The sequence below is a fragment of the Lonchura striata genome, chromosome Z (genome assembly GCF_050655825.1).
Source record: "Lonchura striata isolate lonStrDom1 chromosome Z, ASM5065582v1, whole genome shotgun sequence".
NCBI classification, from domain to species: domain Eukaryota; kingdom Metazoa; phylum Chordata; class Aves; order Passeriformes; family Estrildidae; genus Lonchura; species Lonchura striata.
The window spans coordinates 79,272,755-79,291,685 of record NC_140740.1 but is presented as its reverse complement, the minus strand read 5'-3'; the positions used below and the strand labels follow the sequence as shown (position 1 = coordinate 79,291,685).

At 39.0% G+C, this 18,931-nt stretch overlaps 1 protein-coding gene across 9 annotated transcripts in view; it reads left to right on the top strand.

Moving 5' to 3' along the window:
- The window catches only part of LOC110470630 (semaphorin-4D), an 80,908-nt gene that overhangs the window by 59,190 nt on the left and 2,787 nt on the right, over window positions 1-18,931 (top strand). For 8 of the 9 annotated variants that reach the window (XM_085567040.1, XM_021530411.4, XM_085567041.1 and 5 more), the window contains 13 exons: window positions 1,721-2,112; window positions 4,252-4,397; window positions 5,522-5,584; window positions 7,870-7,968; window positions 9,080-9,173; window positions 10,114-10,227; window positions 11,089-11,240; window positions 12,946-13,121; window positions 13,250-13,406; window positions 14,172-14,394; window positions 14,812-14,927; window positions 17,723-17,895; window positions 18,116-18,159. In XM_085567040.1, coding sequence (XP_085423166.1) covers window positions 2,019-2,112; window positions 4,252-4,397; window positions 5,522-5,584; window positions 7,870-7,968; window positions 9,080-9,173; window positions 10,114-10,227; window positions 11,089-11,240; window positions 12,946-13,121; window positions 13,250-13,406; window positions 14,172-14,394; window positions 14,812-14,927; window positions 17,723-17,895; window positions 18,116-18,159 — 1,651 coding nt within the window. In that variant the 5' untranslated portion in view covers window positions 1,721-2,018. The remainder of the gene's footprint in view (window positions 1-1,720; window positions 2,113-4,251; window positions 4,398-5,521; window positions 5,585-7,869; window positions 7,969-9,079; window positions 9,174-10,113; window positions 10,228-11,088; window positions 11,241-12,945; window positions 13,122-13,249; window positions 13,407-14,171; window positions 14,395-14,811; window positions 14,928-17,722; window positions 17,896-18,115; window positions 18,160-18,931) is intronic. The other variant, XM_085567047.1, reaches the window with a different exon arrangement.

The following is an 18,931-nucleotide window of genomic DNA, read 5'->3' as shown; positions in this document are numbered from 1 at the left end:
CCGTGGTTTATCCTGCTGCTTGGGGGGGGAGGAGTCATTCTCCAGCTGCACTGTGGGGTCCCTCCCACAGGAGAGTGTTCTCCATGAACTTCTCTGATGTGAGTTCTTCTCTCAAGAGAGAAGCTTTCTGTGACCTGCTGCAATGTGAGTCCCTCCCATGGACACACAGTCTTGCCAAAACTGCTGCAGCATGGGTCACTCTTCCATGGGGTGCAGTCCTTCAAGGAAAGGCTGCTGCAGCAGGGGAGCAGAACCCCTCTCTTCACAGTTCTCAGGGCTTCTTAGTTCTCTTCACAGCTTCCTATAGCATCCGCCTGCTCCAGCCTGGGTCTCCTCCATGGGCTGTGGGTGGATCTCAGCATCCCCATGGACCTCCCTGGGCTGCAGGGGCACAGCTGCTTCACCATGGGCTGCACCAGGGGCTGCAGGGGAATCCCAGCTCTGTGCCTGGAGCCCTCCTGCCTCTCCTGCTGCACTGACCTTGGTGTCTGCAGGGCTGTTCCTCTCACATACTCTCACTCTGCTTTTTTCTGCTCACAGCTAAAACTGTTCCACCAACTGTGTTTTGATTTGTTCTTAAATATATTAACACAGAGACATTGCTACCATTTGTAATTGGGCCAGCCTTGGCCAACAGCCTGTCTGTCTTTGGAGCTGCCACAGGTTGGCTCTACTGGATGTTGTGGAAACTTCTAATAGATTCTTCCCTGAGCCACCGCTGTAGCCCATCCGCTACCAAAACCAAGCCATGCAAAATCAATACACCTTCACTTGCCCTCCTGCTGGATAACCTCTAGGTATTACAGTTACTTTTTGTGTAGTGTGTCTCCTACTAGAGTCACCTCAATGTCTCAGGCAGTGGTGGCACAGTGAAAATCTAGCATCTTGTGCTGTGCTGCAAAAGAGCAATGTGTTTATTTCATCACCACCTCAAGTGTACAGGCCTCAAAACCTATTTAGTAATTGATGAATGCACTCACTGGTTCTGGAGTCCTTCACCTAGGAATGGTTGTAGGAAGACAGGAGGAGTGGAGACTTCTGGAAGATGGTGAGAAAGGAGTGAACAGTTTTGTTTATTAGGACAGGCCTTTCATGGTCTGAGAGTAATAGTTGACTTAGACGCACAATGACTTTCATGGTACTGTCTGTATAGCAGTTTCACTGTTGAAGAGTTTTCTCTCTTAATTTTTGTATGCAGTGCATTAGCTCTTTGTTTTTGTGGCTGTATTTCTACCCCCTGGATACCACACATCTTGAGTATAATTAGTGTTACAGAAAACTTCACTATAAAGGACTTCTCTAAGATCCCAAGTATGGGAGGTACAGCAGACTTGTGTAACCATTCTTACTACTAACGCTGCATGTCTCATGTTCTTAGTGGTTTTTGTTATCTTTGTTTATTGTTTGTTAGAGAGTTGGGATTTTCTTTGACACACTATGCAAGGAATAGACTAGAATCAAGTTTTGTGCATTAAGCATATTTGCCAACTCAAAGTATTTACACTTGAAATTCTACATTGAAATTATTGCTTTCAATTATTGTGCATTTGCCATGTAATATGTGTCTTGTTTTTAAGATTATGATTTTCACCAATTAGTATATTTTGTATCCAAATTAAGATAAGCAGACAGCTGTAAAAATGCTGCAACATCAGTGCTATTTTTGGCAGTATTTGGTTTGCTTTATCTTCTACTTCTTGCTTCCCTCCTCTCTCCACAGCATCATTTATTTCTGTGGCAAACAGAAGAATGCGCTCAGTCACACTTCTCAGCAGCTCTGCAGCCTGGGGAGCGTGTGGGCAGTCTTTGTATGCAGCATCCTGGAAAATGTGCGTTCTCTTGAAATGATCTGCTGAAAAGCACGTACTTGCACAGTTGTTCCAGCCTCCCTTGTTGTGTTGCTCTCAAGAGCTGAAATGTCTGGTTTCTAACACTCTCTGGGGTCTCCATTTCATCTGCCAAAGAAACACTACCTCCTGCAGTTATCCAGGGAACCCTGAAGAGCAGGGACACTGAAGATGGCTCTGTGTGCATTTTATGCAGTTTGGGGTTTCTTGTTAGAAGTGGCAGTAGCATTTGGCCCAGTGCCAAGGATGACTTGGGAACACAAAGGTAAGAACAGAAATTTAAGTATTGTAACTTGGGACATTGCCACATCCTCAGGGTTTCTGTGGGATTTGAATTGAGGCTTTAGGTTCTTTCAGCCAGTTTGCTGTGAATGGGTCAGGTGTTGCTGCTTTGCTCACCTCATGAAATGCTTAGGACCAGAATATTCAAAAGTCATTTGGGCACTGGGTTAACTGACTTTGGTTCCTTCAAGCAGCTTTGAAAACAGAGCAGTTTTGAAACAAGGAGGAATTAGAAATTTGACTTTCTCAGCTGAAGGATATTGCAACTGAAACTCGTTTCAAGAGAAAATGCCAGTATGGGTATTTTATTTAAAACAAATTATTTTTACCTTTGTCAACAGACAAAGAGAAAATAAGCATTTGAACTGCTTTCAACATAATTTTATGGTGTCTAGATATGAAAGTCTTTTACAGAACAGTGCTTTTCTTGCATTTGAAATTGCAGCACATATGCATAATCTCCCAATACAATAATCAGAAGTCTGCAAATAAAAGTGCAAAGAGAAGTAATAGAAATCAGAGAACCCCTAGGTTTTGATTTAATAATTTAGCCTGTGTCTGAAAAGAACTTTAGAGCAAAGTTTATAGAATAGTATTTTGTAAATATATGCATTTTTCTCTTTTTTTCTGCTCCTACACACTCCCCTGCCCCCCCGCCCCCCCGGCATGGATGTTTTAAGAGTTTTTGTCTTTGGGTCCTTCTTTAACATTAATAAGCAGCAATTGATTACTTACCCAAGTGTATAATAACTGAACAAACCCAAACAAATACATTGGCTGTAAAATGAAGCAATCTTAAATAAGGATGTTAAATTCTGAGCAGACATTATGTAGGAAAAAAATAGATGGAGACTAAGAATGTAGTAGGAATAAGCAAACTACAGAATGACTGTAGGAAGTGTTTCTCCTGATTGTTAGTATAGCAATTAGTGAGTTGCTGACACAGCCTTTCAGAAAGGGTGGCCTAGACAAGTTGCTATTTAATGGTATAGTAAGGTACTGCTGACTCACATCCAAATTAGTCAAAAGAAATGGAGTTTATTTTCATTCCTGCTGTTTTTCTTACCTGTCTGCTAAAGATTGTTGCATTTAAAAGTTGGGGAAACCTACTTTGAATAGGAGAGGGTATTTAGTTCAGTGAAGTTGTATGAATCATTTCATCCATTTTGAGAAAGTTTTTCTGCCAAGTAAAATATTTCAAAATTACATGCTTGAGAATCTGTTTTAAAATTAATGTTTCTGGAGTATTACAGTTGAAAATGTGCAATTACTAATGATAGAATTTGAAGTAATAGTACATTGTTTTCATCTGTATTGTAAAAAGACATGCATAATTAATCTTGCGTCTTCATGTATAAAAGCTTCCAGTCATTTTTACATTATAGTTTTACAGTCAGAAAAAATACGCTTTTGTATTAATCAGTTTGTGTCATCTTTCTTCAAGCCATTCTCACCTGTTCAACACTCTTCCTCATTCCACTGCCTTTTCTCTCATATCTCCCTCTTTTTCTTGTCTTATTTCTATTCATCCTAAAATTTTCCCTCATGCTGTTATTTTGTGTGCATGTTGTGTATTTCATCTCTAGTTTTCACTTTACAATCAGCTGCAAATGATTTGTTATTTGCTTAAGTGTCTTCTCTCTGCTATGTCACTATGCTGAAGAGTTGTCTTAGAGCTGGAGGATGTTTTGTAGGATTTGTTCAGGGTAGTTGCAAACGGATGTGGTGACTGGCCTGATTTTCCACAGTAGATTGGTATATGGAAAGGAAAAGGTGAGAGGAACAATCTGACAGTGGATGTGGAAAATACAAGTTTAGAAAAAGCAAGTAGAAAAAAAAATGAAGAAGTGAGTTACAGGGATCACTACGAGAGGAAATACTCGAGCATTTGAAATTGAGAAAGTCAGGATAAGTGATTTTGATGTTAATGGAAGCTGCTGTTTCTGCTGAACCAAGCTTCTGAGGGGTCCCTTGTATTTTACACAGGTTGTCTGAATTAACCTTTGTTGTTTTCAAGTTTTCCAACAGCTGTTTAGACAACTTAGAAAAAGATTATTCATGAGCTTGTCCCTAAAGTGATTGTGTTTCTTCATGAGGTGCTATATTTTTTCCATTTCAACAGAAGTCCAGCTAATACATTTTAATGAATCAAAAGTGTCAAACTATTCAACCTTGCTGTTAAATGAAGACAAAAATGTTCTATATGTAGGAGCCAGGGATGTGATCTTTGCCTTAAACGCAGTGAATATTGCTGAGAAGCAGAACGAGGTATGCCTTTTAATACATTATCCTCCATGTAAAAATTGTACTCAAATTTGACTTAATTTCCCGATATCAGTAGCATGGCATTTTAGACAATCAGGTACCTAAAAAAGAAATTGCTCTGTATGGCCTACTCCATTACTGTCTCCAGAAGATTTTACAGAGTAAAAGAGAGTAAGAAAGGAGAAGCTGGATATAAACAAGTAATTGGTGATCTCCTTTGGTGTTTTCTTCTTGGGAGCAAGATGGAAGAAAGGGACTGTGGGAATTAGTAGTTCTTAGATGTTTTCTTAACAATGAAGAGTGGGCCATTTTCTGTTAATCAGAGTCAAAAAGTAGTCTGAAACAGAATCAAATCTGAGGCTTTCTCGGAGTTATCTTCTGTTTAGTGTCTAGGTGTGTCTGCACAGCAAGTGGTGGTGCAGACAGGTCTGTTCAGCTCACTCAGAGAAGTACTTTGAATATATTTGTGCTGGATTCTCAAAGTAGATTAGCCCAGGCAGAAGTCTGCTAATGTTATATTGCTTCCAGGTCTTTCCCAGGCTCCTGCTTTTCATTCCATCAGCAACACAGCCTGAAATGTAGAGGTACAGCATGGACTAGCACCCAGGGTGTTTTGGAAGATGCTATATGATTTTTAATCTGAACAACATGTTCATGGGTTGTGGTGGGCCCTTTCACCAGCATATGCATATACAACATAGCTGTAAAGCTGTACTCAGTATAATGCAAATTAGCCAAGTAAATTTTCTTTGATTCCTTCCCCCCAAGTGTTTTTTATTCAAGTGTTAATGAAATAGAGAAGTAGTTCAATTTGAAAAAATACTTAAGCCAGTTAGTTGCATTTCCCTAATGTATATGTTAATGAAAAGTACATTAGCCATTTGTGGGAAATCATCATTATGAACCCAGAAGATGGCAGTTTAATTCTGAGTAAGGCACGTGGATTTGAAAATGTTGCCTCCCTAGGAAAAAATGGCTTTGAACCTTTGAACACTACTTGCAAATCGTCTTGCATTTCTTCTAGATGGGGTTGCCTTTTCTTGCATGTGTTACTGCAGTATTTTCAGACTTTGCATTGAGTTAAAGTTCTTTCAGTGTGCTTTTTTGTTACATGTTTTTTCACATAGTTACACTGGAAGGTCACAGAAGATAAAAGGACTAAATGTGCAGTTAAGGGCAAATCAGAACAGGTATGTATTTTTATTGAACTTTGAGAAAGATCTTGCACATTTTACTTCAAGAGGAGTGGCATTAAAAGAAGAAAGTCTCCAACTGTTTGAAATGAAAATTTAAAAAAAAAATCACCTAATTTTTTTTAATTAACTTGAGTGTTAGAAACTACAGAATGCTCAGTCTTTTTTTTCTTAGTTCATTATTTTTGTTGTTGAATATTATTTGAATGTTTTAAAATCTGAACACACCCTAATGTGTACTTAATTTTAATGGTTTTCCATTAAGATAATAAACCAGTATTGCTGTCACTGAAGTAATTGATAGCACCTGTTGTGTTTTGTTAATGCAATAATTCCTGCACAGCATTTGATTTTATGGAGTGAATGATTAATTTTGTGTGCTTTGCTTTAGGGCATAGGGGTTTTTTATTAGGCCAGTGTATATTTTACTAGCTCCATATAGGTGTATTTTGTGTTGTTTGGTGGATGTGCCCCTTGTGGTGTGACTCAGAGGGCACCTGAGCAGCCAGACCTCCTGTCAGCTTGCCAGGGTCCCCCGGTGTTTCTGGGAACCTCCTCATGACTGCCAGGGCACAGACTGGCCTGTCTTGCCTCTCTTGCCTGTTTACTTGGGGTAGTTGACTGTATTGGATGTACCTTTCTGTTTGTGTAACACCATTTCATTTAATGATGCAGTAAAGCAAGGATTTGCTGGGAAGGACTGATGGTCAGGCCTTTAATACAGATTTGAAAGTGGAAGTCTGCAAGTCATCTGAAAACAAAAAGCGGATCTGTTCTGCACTTGGAGGGATGTGATCCTTGAATGTGCAGCCTGGTTAGTTCATATGCATAAAAAACCCCAAATGTGGCATCCAGGGCTGATAGTTATCCTGCATTCATGTGGTCCATCAGGATGGAAGTGGGCTGTCTCCCTTTGACAAGCTACTTCTTTTCCTTGACTGACCAGTGATGACCATCAGTCCATTATTTGAACATGAGGTGTGACAAATATTTAAGGTGTTTCCTCCTTGTCTACCTCTGCAGGATAGGATCAAAGAATACTTTTTTTAATGGATCCGTTGTGGTTGCTATTAATGATACTGATACACAGCCATGGCAAATATGGGATATTAGTTTCTCTTGTGCGTGAGCATATGTTTAGCAGACATGTGTGTGAATTTCCGTAAGTCCTCTCAAAAATTTTTAGTGGGGTATAATAGACCCCATAAATATGTACTTTGATAAAGCTCTGAATCTATTTTATTTTCTCCTGCTCCCAGTTTAGCAGTTCATATTTACTGCTAGCCATGCTTTTTCCTCACTTCTAACCTTCTACTAGTCCCATTTATGGTGTAACTGTGGTGATTTTCACAGTGCAGTAGTTTCAAAAGGCTCAAGGTATTAAGCCACTACTGCTATTTCTTAAACTTAAATGGGCAGTTCTCTCCCCCACCCATCAGCACTGTACTGTATAATGCCAGCAGAAAGCATTCATACAGCTTTTCAAGGGCCTTATCTGGCAGAAAACTGGTTTTACACTCTTCCCCCTGCTTTTTTCTCCCATACACAGAAATACCTAATTTGTCAGTGCTTGAACTTGCTTAAGAAGATCATGGAACAGCAGTTAGTGGAGGTATCTGGCAGTGTATCAGCAAGAATTAGGGGGTGTTATTGACACTGTTTTTTTTCTCTTTCTTTAAGTGGTTGTTTAGAGTTGTTTTACTTCATTATTCTGAATTTTTATTGTATCCTTTATTAAGGATTCTGGTCCAACTCCTTATTCTGTTTCAGAGCTAAAGATACTATGGAGCTTCCTTGGACAGCATCAAATACTGAAAAAAAAAAGAAAAAAAGAGCTGTACGCAGCAAAGCTTTGTGGCTAATTTAAGGGTATTGGAGGTTTTGCACTTAACAAACAACCTTGGCTATCACTGTTTCATCTAGATGTACAAGGGATGACAAAGTCTAAAACTCACTTCATGTTTAACTGGTTGTTCACATGAACTGGAGGTGTGTTTGGAGCTTGTCCTTCCATGAAACAGCTTGGGATGGACCCAGCTGAGCATGCTGTCCCACTAGGACCCCGAGGCAGCTGCATACTACTGGCTGTAGGAAACCAGCTGCTTGCAGGATTGATTAGAGCTCCTGGAGACTGTAGGGAGATGGTGTCCCAGTGTCACCCATGTGTCACCTGGGCTTGCTAGTGTAATGTGGCATAAGTAGTGGCAATGGACAGCGTTTCTTGTTTATGTTGGAATGTGGAAGCTATGGTTTATTTGTCCTTTCCTCATCCTCTGTTACAGACAGAATGCCGTAATTATTTGCGCGTCTTGCAACAGCTGAACGATACTTTTCTCTATGTGTGTGGAACTAATGCATTTCAGCCAACCTGCGATTACCTGGTAAGAAATGTACACATGTTTTGACCAGCAATAGCTGTAATGTGAAGGCAGCTCAGGCAAACAATGAGTTACTCTGCTTTCCAAAAAAACTGTTGGATCTTCTCTGCTGGCTCTAAGCTTAGGAGCCTTTGTTGCACTGTCCCATCATAATGGCAGACTGTATTTCTCCTTTTCCAGAGCACTTAATGATTTGTCTTGTCTAACTGCAGATCTACTTTTTCTTACCTTTTATACTTCTTCCAGTATTGTGTGTTAGCATGAAGCCAGTTACTAAACCTGAAATTGCATTATTTGCAACCACCACTCATTACTGAGTCTCCCTGAAATTTCCCAGATTCCTGTCTCTGCTTTTCTCTGCTCCTGGCTTTGCCGAAGATGTGTAGTGCTGAATCCTTCAGAGTAAAGTCTTAGCACAAAATTAAAACTCTCTTTTCTTGCTACTGACTCCTTTATCATTGCCTTACTGCAGTGCTCAGCAATTCAAAAATTGAGAAATCTTGTAATTCTTTGTGCCTTCAGCTTCCAGTACTTTCATTACATAGTATAACTGATCACTTCCCAAATACTGTAGCTACCTTTCAGCTTTCTGATCCTCATTCTTTTGGTTTGCAAGGGAATTATAAAGTAGCAGGAAAAGTACACTGTTTCTTTCTAAAACCTAATTGAATTATGCCCTATCTCACAAATTTACCATTGTCTCAAAAATTGCTTAATCCACCTCAGGAAGCCTTCTTGATTTCTGAGTCTGCATTTTTTACAAGCTAATTGAATAATCAATGGTTCTTTCTATGTATTGGTTAATTTATCTGCCTTTCCTGTTGTGTAGTCTTTTGGGTACTCATTCTTGAGGTCTGTCTGGATTTAGCTTTTCCTCTTTTGCTCTTTTCTGCTTCCACCCTCACAAATTATAGGGTCACATTTTTTCTCTGTCTTTGAGGCTCGATAAGATTTTCTGAAAGCACATTTGTCTTCTATAATTTTATACAGAATGCCTTTGATGCTGGAAGGTGATGACATAACCCATTATTTAGTGTTTAGCTTTTAGCTAACTTTGCACAAGTTGAGTGGCTGAAGGAAAAAAGTGCTAATAGTTTTTTGTGGTTTTCTACAGAATTTAATTTCATTTGAACTTGGAGGTAAAAATGAAGATGGTAAGGGCAGATGTCCATTTGATCCTGCTCACAGCTATACATCTGTTATGGTTGGTAAGTTGAGACTTTGCAGTCCTCATTCTTATGTTTAAAAATGTTCTATCTTTTCCACTGTCACACTCCAGTCTGACATTATCAAAATTTTGGCTTGCCATCCATATTTTTTCATCTGTATTGTGTATCTGTATAGATGTTAAAATACTTACGTAGTCAACCTAAGCATGTTTCTTAAAAGGAGAACTTCAACCTCTAGGTTGTTTGGAAGCAATTTATTAAATACCAATTTTCAAACTGTATTTCTTGATACTAAATATATTTAGTCTGGACAGTCTAAATGCACTTAGACTGCCCTTATAGTATCAATTACTGTAATTCCAGTAAATATAACAAGCAGTATTGTTAGCTGTCCTGAAGACATGCTACAGAATAAGGAAGTGAAATATTTAATGGCAGTGTACTTACTGCATGGAAACACACCACTGAATCTTAATTTGGGGAAGCCAGAATTTGTGGCTTTTACTTACATGTATCAAGATCATAAAAGAGAAGGTCAACATCACATGAAACAGGAAATGAGAATAAAAAAATAGGCTGCCTGCATTGTGCCTAAATCTGTACAAATAGAGTTTGAATAATGGTGGCATAAAAAGTGAGGAAAATGATTCCAGAGTTCTGGTGCATTTAAGTAAATTTGTATGTTCTAAGATAAACTGTAGGTTTTCATGTTAAATGCTAAGATGCCACAAAAATAAGGTTGACTTTTGTCAGTTCTTGTGTTAGAGCAGTAATAATAATAAACCCAAGTGTGGAAGTGTTAGCTTGAGAATGATTGACAGAAATGCAAACATAAAAGACATGTCTAGGGCAACTGGGAGGAAATCAATGTTTACTATTTCTTGTGGGAAGTTAAAACTTACATAGACTCACAAAATATTTATGTACCCTTTTTGGTATCCAGTCCATAAGTTCTAATATATTTGGTTTTGTGTTGAAGATGAGGAGCTTTATTCTGGGACTCCCTATAATTTCTTGGGAAGTGAACCTGTTATTTCACGGCACTTGCATCGGAGTTCTCTGAGAACAGAGTATGCAATACCCTGGCTTAATGGTAAGTGAGCATGAGAAGTGGCCCAAACAAGTTACTTTTCAATATCACACGTACAGAGTTTGAGTGTGTTACCTGGGCAAAGAGCAATTGTCTGATGTCTCAAAGAGCTGCATTTGGTTATACTGACATACACTGTGAATGTGTGCCCTCATGCATGCCACCAAGAGATTTTATTTCAGGGTTTTTATCAGCAGTGATGATGAAAACAGCTTCATAATATACATGTTTCAACTTGACCTTAATGGTTTATTTCTTATCTGCTTGTTTATCCATGAAATAATGCAGCTTAATTATGATATGGTTTGGAATTGAATGGTTTTGGTCTTGAATTGGTTCTTAAATTGGGCTGATTGTGGTTTTTGACACTTCAAGTTCCTGTGAGGCTTTGTGCCAGAAACGACCAAAATTATGACCATTGTCCAAAAAGTACAGGATTCTGAGTTTTGTAATAAATGTTGTAATGGCACTGTCATTTTAGTGTTTCAGCTAATAGCTGAAATAGAAGAGAGGCAGGCAAGGGAGGGTTACCTCTCCAGGCCCATTAGAAAACCACATTTGCGTGTGGACTGAAAAATGCTGAAGTAATGAGCTGTCAGATCATAGAGATCTCTCAGTATCTTACGGTTTTCACATAGGTTTTGTGGTGTTACGGGTTTTTTTCTGTTTCTGGTTGTTTTTGTGGCTTGGGTTTTTTAAGAAATCCTGTTCATACGAAGTACAGCAAACTGTAAGTAGGCCAGTGAGTGGAGAGAAGGTAAATGCAATGTGGAGTTTGAGTGAAAGGCACCTTCTGAGGGTCTTTGAGAGAATCAAGTTAGTAGTCACCTATATAATAGAAAATTCTTCTGTTTGTATCTGTAGAGCCCAACTTTGTTTTTGCTGATGTGATAAGAGCAGATCCAAACAGCACAGATGGAGAAGATGACAAGATATACTTCTTTTTCACTGAGGTGTCTGTGGAGTATGAATTTGTTGGAAAATTGCTGATTCCAAGAATAGCTAGAGTATGCAAGGTGGGAGATAGTTCCGTTTACTTTTACTGTATCTCATAGAATCTTGCATGTGCATGTTAAAAAGCATTCATTATTCTGGACCTTTTGCCAGGTAAATGGAGGTGTTTGAGTTTAGTAGACATCAATGAATAAGCTGTTACAGTTAGTTCGTTGGAGCTGAGAAGGTCTAATGGTTGCTTTGTAAATAAACACATTACTTGGTTTTGCACAGTTGTGAAATTTCAGTACATTTGGGGGTTCTGGTCTTCTGGGAGAAAACAAAGCAACCATGACAAAACCCAGCAACAGAAAAAAGTGTTGCTTCAGTTTTCATTGTTAATTTTTTTAAACAAGTACAGCTTCCTGTGAAGAAGTGGCATTGGTTGGAGCTGAGCAGATAGGATGTGTGTCAAGTGATTTTGAAGTAGCTGTATGCAAACACAACCGTAGCCATATCCACAGCAAAATAGTTCTTGACTATTCTGTAGCAGATGGGACCTCTGTGAAGCTGCTACAGCTGCCAGAGCCTGAAGGGAAGTGGTCACCAGCAGCCTGATTCTGTCACACTTGCTGTGCTTAAAACCTCTGTGTGTTAAGCTGATTCAAGTACATCCTCAGGAGTGCCAGCTAAAAGTCTTGATGGAAGTTTTTTCAGTAGAAAATGTTTCTTTAACAATTTTTTTTCAGTGGAATGTATCAATTTCCTTTTTTTCCAACAGGAAATTTATCTGGCTCTTTCATTTTTATGAGGTTGAAAGTTTTATTTTGACTTTACTGTTTTGTATTTAAACAAGGAAGTCAAAACATCAATAACAAGTTAATGCCCTTGAGATTTCCATTAAACAAGGAGCTGGAGGCAGGTTTAGATGGGGATTGCTTTTATGGCACTCTGCCTGCAGACAGCTTGTACACACTTTAAGAGGGGAGTACAGTGGAATATGAGAGCTTCATTTATTATATTATTATGTATTTCAGAGTGTTGTTTGAAATAGAAATCAGTGACAGATTGCAAATCTGTAGGCATTTATGCTTAATTGTTTGAATACATTTTGCAGATTTCCTTTAACACATTGCATACACAACTGGATAATAAATGGAAATATTCACACTGTTTCAGTATGCCCTTTTATAAGGGAAATATCAGAGCTACAGCTCAATTATCAAATATTTTGAAATACATATCTAGTCAATATATCTTAAATTAAGCCTTGGTACCTGGAAATCCTTAACAAAGGTGGTAACTTCTGGAAGGATTAAAGAATTGCTGGATTTCTTCTAATGAAATTATCAGTGTCAGGCAAGTCTTAAGGCATATTGCAGTGTTAGAATTTAAATCAGTTTTGATGTCATTGAACAAATGCAGTATTACATATTTCTCTTAAAGGACAGTATAATACTTCCATGCTTGTTTTACTTTTTTCCTAATGATACAATTGCCCATCTCAGTTTTTCTGAGTGATGCTCAAGTATGGTTCTTCATTAACTCTCATATTTCATCTTCCCTGTATGTGCGATAGAAATAATTTTGCATTCGTTTTGTTGAACCAGTTTTTCTGTGGCTTTCATACTGTTTTGTTTGTGAATATGTTAACATTTATTGATGTTGCTATAGATGAAATATTACAAAGGCTTAGTATTTGCATGCTATATAGCAGTGGTTCTTAAGTGCAAAAATGCTGCTAGTTCTCCTCACAAATACCTTTTTATTTTTCTAATATATCATAAGAGGGACCAAGGAGGATTAAGGATCTTGCAAAAGAAATGGACTTCGTTTCTCAAGGCGAGACTGATTTGTACCATCCCTGATAAGAATTTAATTTTCAATGTTATCAATGATGTTTTTATTCTCAAGTCTCCAACTTTGAAGGAACCAGTGATATATGGAGTCTTCACCCCACAACTGTAAGTGTGCTATAGCCTTTTCCTGGATAAGTACCTTTAATCTCAATTGGTTACTACAAGAAAATGATAATTACTCCTATGTTTTGTTGGGTTTTATTTTTTCCCCTAATTTCTTCCTGAATTAATAGGAATGATGTGGGGATGTCAGCAGTGTGTGCATACAGTCTGTCTGCTGTAGAAGAGGTTTTCTCAAAAGGAAAATACATGCAGAGTGCTACAGTGGAACAGTTTCATATAAAGTGGGTACAGTACAACGGGGAAATTCCGAATCCTCGACCTGGTGCTGTAAGTTTCCATAGTCTTGGATCTTGTGACTTTTTCAGTGCTCAGGAGGAAACAGACTAGGGAGTACTAGTAACCTACTAATGTTTGCCCTCACCTGGTTACTTCTTACAAAAAATTCATAGAAAAATACTGAAGTGATATGTTCTGAACATTTTATCTGGGAATCAAAGTATTTGTTTTTTTTTTTAATTTGGAATTAAGTTGTTTGCTGGTTTTGTATTTCATTATTTTGTTAATAATTTTGGCATTGTGAAATAGAATTCAGTTTACACTAGCAACATCATACCCTTTTTGATCAGATGAAAGGAAGTATAGCAGCTGTTGCATTGTTTCAGTAGAATCAGCATGTCTATCTAGTGTAGTGCACTGCTTTGCACACTCAAATTTTCCTAGTGCTGGGTCTCTTTCAGACTTTTTTTACTTCCTTATGTTCCTTATAGTCATACTGTTGCTAGTGCTGAAAGAGGTGATGGTTAAAAGTACTGAAGGTGCATGAAAGCACAGAAGGAATATCATCCTAGAATCTATTGTGGACCAAAACAAAAATGTAGTCCAAAGCTCAGGGATTAGCACATTAAAGTGCTATGAGGCCTGAGAACCTTCCTTGGTGCAATGAGTGGAGTGTACAGGTGTGGTTACTGGCCAAAATAATGTGGAGAAGAAAATGCATGCAATTGTTGTTAATTGTCTTCATTTTGTACAACTAAATGATACAATTTGGTTCTCTTTTTTTTCTTTTTCACTCGCTCCCTACCCCCCTTCTAGTGTATAAACAATGAAGCCAGAGCATCAAACTACATGAGTTCTCTGAATTTACCAGACAAAACATTACAGTTTGTTAAAGATCATCCTCTAATGGATGACTCAGTGACTCCAATGGGAGACAGACCTCGCCTAGTAAAGCGAGATGTGAAGTATACACAGATTGTAGTTGACAGAGTCAGAGCACTCAATGGCACCGTCTATGATGTTATGTTCATCGGTACAGGTGAGTGCTGCAGAACACCTGGTTTTGGTGATGCAATGATTCTTAAGTTTTCTTGGAGAAACCCTTGAGATTCCCATATTTATAGGGCTTTTACAGTAGCTGATTTTAAAAAAGTAAGGTGTCACAGTAAGTTGACAATCTTAGGTGCTTTGAAAAAATATTGCAGGAAAAGAACTACAAAGCTTCAGTGAATGCAGCAAAACTACACAATATAATTCCCAACTGGTCATTCTGTGCCCCAGAATGTTATTTCCTGCTCATAAGTCCTGAATCATGGCAAGTTTAATGGTCGCCTTTGACACAGAGTTGTTCTGCTGAACAGCAAGCAGATTACTGAGACAACTTACAGCAGTTGTGGAGGCTTTTTTTCTACCTTTTTATTTCAAAGCTCTTAAACATATTGCTTTTTTGTTTCAGATCAAGGAGCCCTGCACAAAGCTATCAGCTATGAAAATGGAATGCATATTATTGAAGAAACACAGCTTTTTCCAGATTTTGAATCAGTCCAAACTCTCTTGCTTTCATCCAAAACAGTGAGTGTTACAAGCATCACAGCATTTATTGCCTTTTGTTCTTTCACAAAACATTTTTTGCACGAGACCATCGCTGTGCATAGAGCCAGCCAAGGACTGCATTTGTAACTCAACATGCTGCAGCAATCACATATTGCCTGCTGCATTTCAGTATGTTTGGCAGCTGGTTAGGCTTCTGGAGGTATTTACACTTGGGGAATGGCTAGAGGAGCACAGGTATGCAGGTCTTCACTTGGTTTCCACGTGCAGAAGCAGGAACCTGTAGGATGTTTTAAGAAACTAGTTTCTGTTTTGCAGGGTTGTAAAAAACCTGACCCCTTGTGGCCACTGCAGATTTGTGAGGAAAAACCCCAGGGATTGAGGTTAGCAGAGGAGTATGTGTGGTTTTGAGGAAATAGACCCAAGAAGAGAGAACAGTCTTCTAGCATAGGACTCATAATTGTATAGTTGATTTCTGCCTCCCAGATCTCACAGGCTCCTGCATGCTGGTTGTGTCATGAGAGCAGTCACAGCTGCAGCTGTGGGTGAGGACCTCTGTGAGGTCCTGTCTGCCCAGTGGGGCACCAGCTGCAGCTCCAGCTGCATGGCACAAGAGCTGCTGCACACTCCAAACCTGGCAGCTGTCCTGCACTGTTATCAGTTGTTTGGTTTAATCCTAGAGTGTTTTTGTGACAGTAGGAGGATGCTCACTGTGTGTAGTTTGTTCATGAGTTTGGATTCTGCCCGTGCTTGCTCAGAATTCACATCCATTAATATATCTGTCTGTGCCTAAAGTCACTTGTAGCATCAGCATCAGTGAGGTGTTCTGGCTTTCATAAAGATTGAATGCCTCTTTTGAAGTATCTAGTAGTAATACCAGTGCAGCTTAGGGGCTTAGGAATACTTTGAAACAGCTTTTATTTTTGTGTGATATTTAATAAAATTTTGCATGTCAACATGATCAGCTCAGTGGAACTGAGCTTTATGTCATAATTTTTACAAGCTCATTCTGCGTGCTTATTTATCCTTTCATGCTTATAATAGAAAGAAGTGGTTTTGCTAGACAAATGGAAAGCAGGATTAAAAACATCTGTGCTTAGTTTTCTGTAAACATATTTGTATTATTTTTGTAGTATACATCACACTGACAACTCACTTATATATCTGTGTAGATATGTATTATGTGTATATGTATATTATCACACACATGCATACACACACACAAAATACTTGCTTAATCTGCAAAAAAAGGTTCAAATTACTTGCTTTGACAGGAAGTTTTGGAATTTGCCCTGTCATAGAAGATAATGATTGATAGCTCTTCTAATATATATGCTAATACCCATTCTTTTAATTGTGGGATCATTCCTACATTGGCTTAATTATGATTTGCCTGTTTCAGGGGAGTGCTAAGAAAGAGATGGGCATTAAGCCTGATACAAATACACATCATGTAGCAATTTCAGCATACACTTGGAAGGCTGCTGTAGGAATAAAGGCATTGAATTTATTCACTCTGGGTCCAGGTGCCACATTCTGACTGAAGTAATGCTGCCCAGTACATTCCCATAAAACCAGAGATCCTTTTCAGTGGTGGGGGAGTGGGAGTTGGGTCAGCTGCCAGAGTTGTGGTAGCTGTATAGTCACAGTACCACCCAAACAGCCTGAAAGCACAAGTTTCTGCCTCCACAGTCAGTGGCTGCTGGTGTCCATCACACAGCTAGTATTGTGTTATGTGTCATGGCATCCCACAGTAGTGGACTATCTGCAGAAGGTTAATAATTACCCTCATGGTGGGCTTTAGACCTCTCTGGAGTCAGAGTCCTTTCTGAGAGCATTTTTCAGTAGTCTCTAGGTTCTTCCTGGGTTCTTCCACATAGTGTGTGGAGGGTGGTGGGGAGTCAGATGAGCCTGCAGTAGATCACCTTAATTCCTGCTTGACTGGAAGGTGTGTCTTTTTAAAATAGTTTGCTCAGCTCACTGCATGTTCCCTGGAATCTTGGATGTATGAGCTGGGAAACATGCCAAGACACTACAGCCCGTGTGCAGCGTTATCCAGCAGAGCACTTGAGAGTGAGCAGTGCTTGGTGCACTGTGGAAATCCTTAAGCAGAATTGGAAGCTTTTCCTAGGAAGTTATATGTCTCAAACACTGTAGACTTCCTTCTATGAGCACTGCAGACATCCCTTTCTTGAGGTTTTGCAGCAGATGTGTGAGATAGGACAGCTGCCTGCTTTTTATAATGAGTGTGGTCAGACTGCTTTGGGATGCCCAGCAGCAAGGATTCAACAGCCATTGCGATTATTTTTCCCTTCTTCTCAGTGTCTTTCCAGTGCTGTTTCCTTTGAGTACTACCAGTGTTCTTTCTTACGAGGCATTTGACTCTCACAAGGATGATGCTGATGTGGCTGCAGAGATTGGCTGGCTAAAGAGCTGAAGGCAGTGGAGGTGCTTTGGGTTAACAGGAGCAGCCCTACTGCCTGCTCAGTCTTGGATGTGCCAACTGCAGCCTTGTCACCAGCACAGCCTTGTCTTGGCTCATAGAAGGATTATTGCAATCATATTTCTTAGACATAGTTACTTTCCACATACCTGTTCCAGTTTTTTCTTGTCTTTTTTTCACTCTTCAGCATTGCTGCAATACTTCTAAGATAACTTTCTAGAAACAAAAGCTAATCAAATGCTTACTCTCCTGAGGCACTACTTTTTATAAAAAAGGCTGTATGTATGCGGCTCTTAATAACACATAAATTGTTCCATTAATTAAGTTTGGGTTTGAGGCTGTGATGGTTTTTGTTGCGCTTTGTTTTCTTTAGGGCAGAAGATACCTCTTTGCTGCTTCAAATTCTGGTGTGGTGCAGGCTCCAGTGGCATTTTGTGACAAGTACACCACTTGTGTTGACTGTGTTTTAGCAAGGGATCCTTATTGTGCTTGGAAACCTCTTGAAGCTTCCTGCATTGATATTTTTAAAGAAGGTGAAATGGGAAGGTAATAGTATCCTTTGACCTTACAGTTACAGTCAATATTTAATCAGTCTTGTCCCACACTGATAATTAGAATTTTAAAAATTGAAAGTTTTCAAATACAAACTTTTTCCAATCCATTTATGTCTGCTAGTGCTGTTTCAATGACTCTTATTAGTACAAGGGGATGGGCAGACTTTAGGAAACAAGATTTGAAGTTGTAATGATTGGACTTCCTTTTACAGGAACTGGATTCAAAACATAGGTGGAGATGCATCTTCTTGTTCTGGTGAGTTAGTCTTTGAAGAGTTACTTCATATGTCTGGGTGGAGCAGTGAGAGAGCTCTGTTTAGTTCAGCTTTGCTTTTGTGATTATCTGGACATTCATTTACATTGTAATAGGTATGGGATTCTGCCTTGAATATTTGAGCATCTGTACAACCTGCATGTTGTCTTAAAAACTGTCTGTGTTTGTATGCATTTCAGTGTGCAGTGCACAACCCCTGAAATGAATGGGGGCACCTCAACAGTGACTTGTGAATGAAAGCAATACCAGAAGTACTTCTAATGCAGAGGCCTCTGTCTCTTTGATGCAGCATTTGACATTCTACTGTGAGCTTTGACAAGTCCTTGGTTATTGCTGCTAGATCAGATTAAATCATTCTGAAAAAAAAGCTGGTTTTATGGTGAATGGGGAAGGGGAACTTAGAACATGATATAGAGCAGCTGAAGTACCTTCCATAGTGCTTTAAAGCAAGTAACCACAGGTCCTTCCTTTGTCATGTGTGCTGCTGCCACCACATCAAGGAGATCATAAATTGGAGAGTGGAGTTACAGGCGATTTTAGCTGCAAGTAATAAAAGCTCTTAAGAGTTTGATGTACTCACTTTTTATTTATAATCTGAGCAAAGCGTGGACCACCATGAGAGCTTTGCTTGTAATTTTTATTATTAACTTAGGGATGCCATAAGTTGTGGATGTGCCATAAGTGCAAATATCCTTTTTTTCAGAAGAGAGTTCCTAGTTCAGTTTCCTCTTGCATACTTTGTAGTTGCTGCTTT